General features: G+C 49.8%; 1 protein-coding gene across 1 annotated transcript in view; it reads left to right on the top strand.

Annotated features, from left to right (window-relative positions):
• Positions 1-390: 390 nt before the first annotated feature.
• The window catches only part of LOC119583727 (T-box transcription factor TBX20-like), a 94,264-nt gene continuing 91,701 nt past the window's right edge, over positions 391-2,953 (top strand). The window contains exon 1 of the mRNA XM_037932380.1: positions 391-1,098. Within this exon, the coding sequence (XP_037788308.1) occupies positions 939-1,098 (160 nt within the window). The 5' untranslated portion in view covers positions 391-938. The remainder of the gene's footprint in view (positions 1,099-2,953) is intronic.

Below are 2,953 nucleotides of genomic sequence, written 5' to 3'. Positions count from 1 at the left end.
ATCATTCTTGCCGGACCTCCCACTTGGGATCGCGGGCGCTGATTGGTTCACTGCCCACTTGACGTTCCGCGAGAGACGGATGCTGATTGGTTACGTTTTTACTGTTGATTGTTTGTTCAAACCAATGTTATGTTTCAACATTATTGTTTTAATATAATATCTTGAATACGAATCTGGCCTTGTTCGTTAGCTTTTTAACTTACATATGAGTAACTCTGTAGCCGTTCTGGATCTAAAGACAAGAGTTTGACGCAAACTACCGCGCGCAAATAATTCTTCCCCCGCGAGCAGCGTGTGGCAACAGTTTTTCGGGGCGGAGCGCTGCTGACTCCGCCCTCTCCCAGCAACACCTCCTCATGGGCTTGACTGTTCATCAGTTGGTCATCACTCTGTACCGCGGGTGGACACTTCAGCCTGAGTTGTTGGCAGCTAATTAGTGGAATATGAGGTGCCAGTGATGTACCAATCTAGTAGCTGTGAGCCGACACCTTACCTCTCAGTGTAAAGACCGAACTCAAGTTAACCCAAGTCAATGTTCTAGTGGTCGGCGAGTAATTTAACTCTGTGACTCGATACCCTAAGACTGCGCAGGTGCAAAACGGGAAATTTGCCCTCGCACAGTACAACTCGTTTCGCGCGAAAACCTATAAATCGACGGACATTCGCATTGAGGAGGCGAGGCTGGTCTTAGTAGCCTCTTCCCCCTTTTAAAAAAGGGAATCACTCCTCATGTTATCGTCAATACCGCTGTGAACACCGGCAGAAGCAACGTTATCGGCGACGGAACTGACACGGCCGCGCCAGTACAGCACCTGAGAAGATCCTCCTCCAGCCCAGCGCGAAGTCGGAACCACCGCGACCTCCTTCCCTCCGTGTGTCGCCAGGGCACGAAGGGACAAGCCTTGCGGGCGTGCGTCGGGTGTGTTCTCGCGACAGTGATGCTGGCGGGCGGCCTCGAAGAAGCCATGTCTGGGTGCAAACCCCGCGCCACCGACTTCTCCATCGCGGCGATCATGTCCCGAGGGTCGGCGGCGGCGGCGGCGGCGGCGGCAGCGGCGTCGGGTTTGCGGCACGCCACCTCCCCTGGCCTTCCCTTAGGTAAGTCTTGGCTCATTTCTAGTGCTATTGCAATAGTGACGCAAAATTTGACATCGGTCTTGAATGCAATCCTCGCACAAGAAGTTGACTTTTGGCGCCCCACCTTTAGCTTACCTATGACAATGCTATTACCTATATATACCTAAAAAAATATATATAATATATATCGGCATTTACGTTTAAAACAATGCATCCAAAAATGAGAAAAAGAGGGGACGAGTAGCCAATCCATGTTGCCCGAGTCCTCGCATCCTCCGACGAGGGACAGTGACGTAGAACAAACGCGAGCGGCCGTCCATTGTCGGGCTGCCTTGTCTTCTTGTTCCCCAAATTAGGGGTCTTTTCGGAGGGTGAAGGCCCGCCGCGGTAGGAGACGGGGAGGGGAGGGGCAGAGGGAGGGGAGGCCGGAGAGAGGCAGAATCTTAAAATCCGAAGAGAAGGAAAATGTTTCGAATGAAAGTAGAATGATATGGTGGACATATTTTTTGTCATGTGTATTTATTTATTTTTTTTCATGATGGATCCTGACCCTCTAAAGAAACAACTCAAAAAGTGAGGACGCTCTTTCCCAAACTGTCGACCGCATTTGTATGCTAATTACAGTGTATAAAATTATTATTACCTCATACATTCAAATTGTTCGCGAATTACTCTATTTTCATGTTAATGACGTTTATCTCTACAATACATCTCAGGGAATACGAAATCTGTATGCACCAACTGCAGGAAATACTTAGCGAACTCGTTTTGTTTAAATGTCTTAATTGAGAACGTCAATATAAATCATTACGCTTCGACAAATAAAATATTCATTTGCATCTGGGGAAATATATATTTTATATTACTTGGTGAAGAGTTCAAGCCCCTCCCCCCTTATTGTTATGCATTTACTTGAGTTAGTAAATTAAACATGATGCAGCGAGATATACACACTGTCACCATCAATCATTCGATCTGCAATTGCAAAAGTCAACTACACGGGTTTCTTTTCCCCTGACGACGAGATGATTTTTGTAAGTTTGTAAGTCTTTGCCTGCACCGAGAGGCTCAGATGAGGCTCGAGTGGCCGATGCGGTCGTCCCCCTTACGTGGCTGCCAAGGGCGGGGCGGCGTCAGCGGAGTGCTGGTGGTCCCGCGGAGTCCAAGGGGCTTGTGTGTAAACCTCGGGCGGAAGTGCTTCTTGATGCAGCTCCCGGAAACGCTTCAGAGAGAGCGGCGCCTCTCATAACTCCTCGTCCGCCCTTCATCTGTATTCCCCGCATGCACGCCCACTGCACCAACGTTACATACAGACATGCCGCCCTTGCAACGCGTCTTTTTCTCTGAACGTGCCGCCCGCCCGCCCGCTGGGTGGCCGGGGGCGCCGCGACGGATCACCAGCCCAGGGTCGGTGCCGCCGCAGCGCTCCCGACCTCCTCGCTAGACGCCCTGGCTCGGGGCCTTCGGGGAATTACAGCGTATTATCGGTAATTTTCACACTATGTTTATGGCGGCGCTTAGCTAATGCTTTATTGGCAATTTTGAATAGCAACGTTGATGATATCTGCGCGGCGAACTCACCACTTGTAATTCCTGCGATGTTTACGATGTTTGCAAACTAATTTGATAAAATTTGCGCGTGCATTAAGAAAGGCGTGAGTGTACAAGGCGAATCTAATACCTCGGGGTATATATTTCTGTAATGGAGTTTTTTTTTAGCGTAAGAATTCCACCTTTTACGCCTTGAGGGAGGGGCGAGGGGGGAGGAGAGGGGAAACAAACCAGACGTCAAGATCGACCTCAAGGATGACAGGAGAATGTGAGCGCTGCAAACGACGTCGACCCTTTCGCCTCCAAGACGCGGTAATAACGGCCT

Source organism: Penaeus monodon, chromosome 17 (genome assembly GCF_015228065.2).
Source record: "Penaeus monodon isolate SGIC_2016 chromosome 17, NSTDA_Pmon_1, whole genome shotgun sequence".
Lineage (NCBI taxonomy): Eukaryota > Metazoa > Arthropoda > Malacostraca > Decapoda > Penaeidae > Penaeus > Penaeus monodon.
Note: the sequence above shows the minus strand (reverse complement) of the source record. Positions and strands in the feature narration are given on the sequence as shown.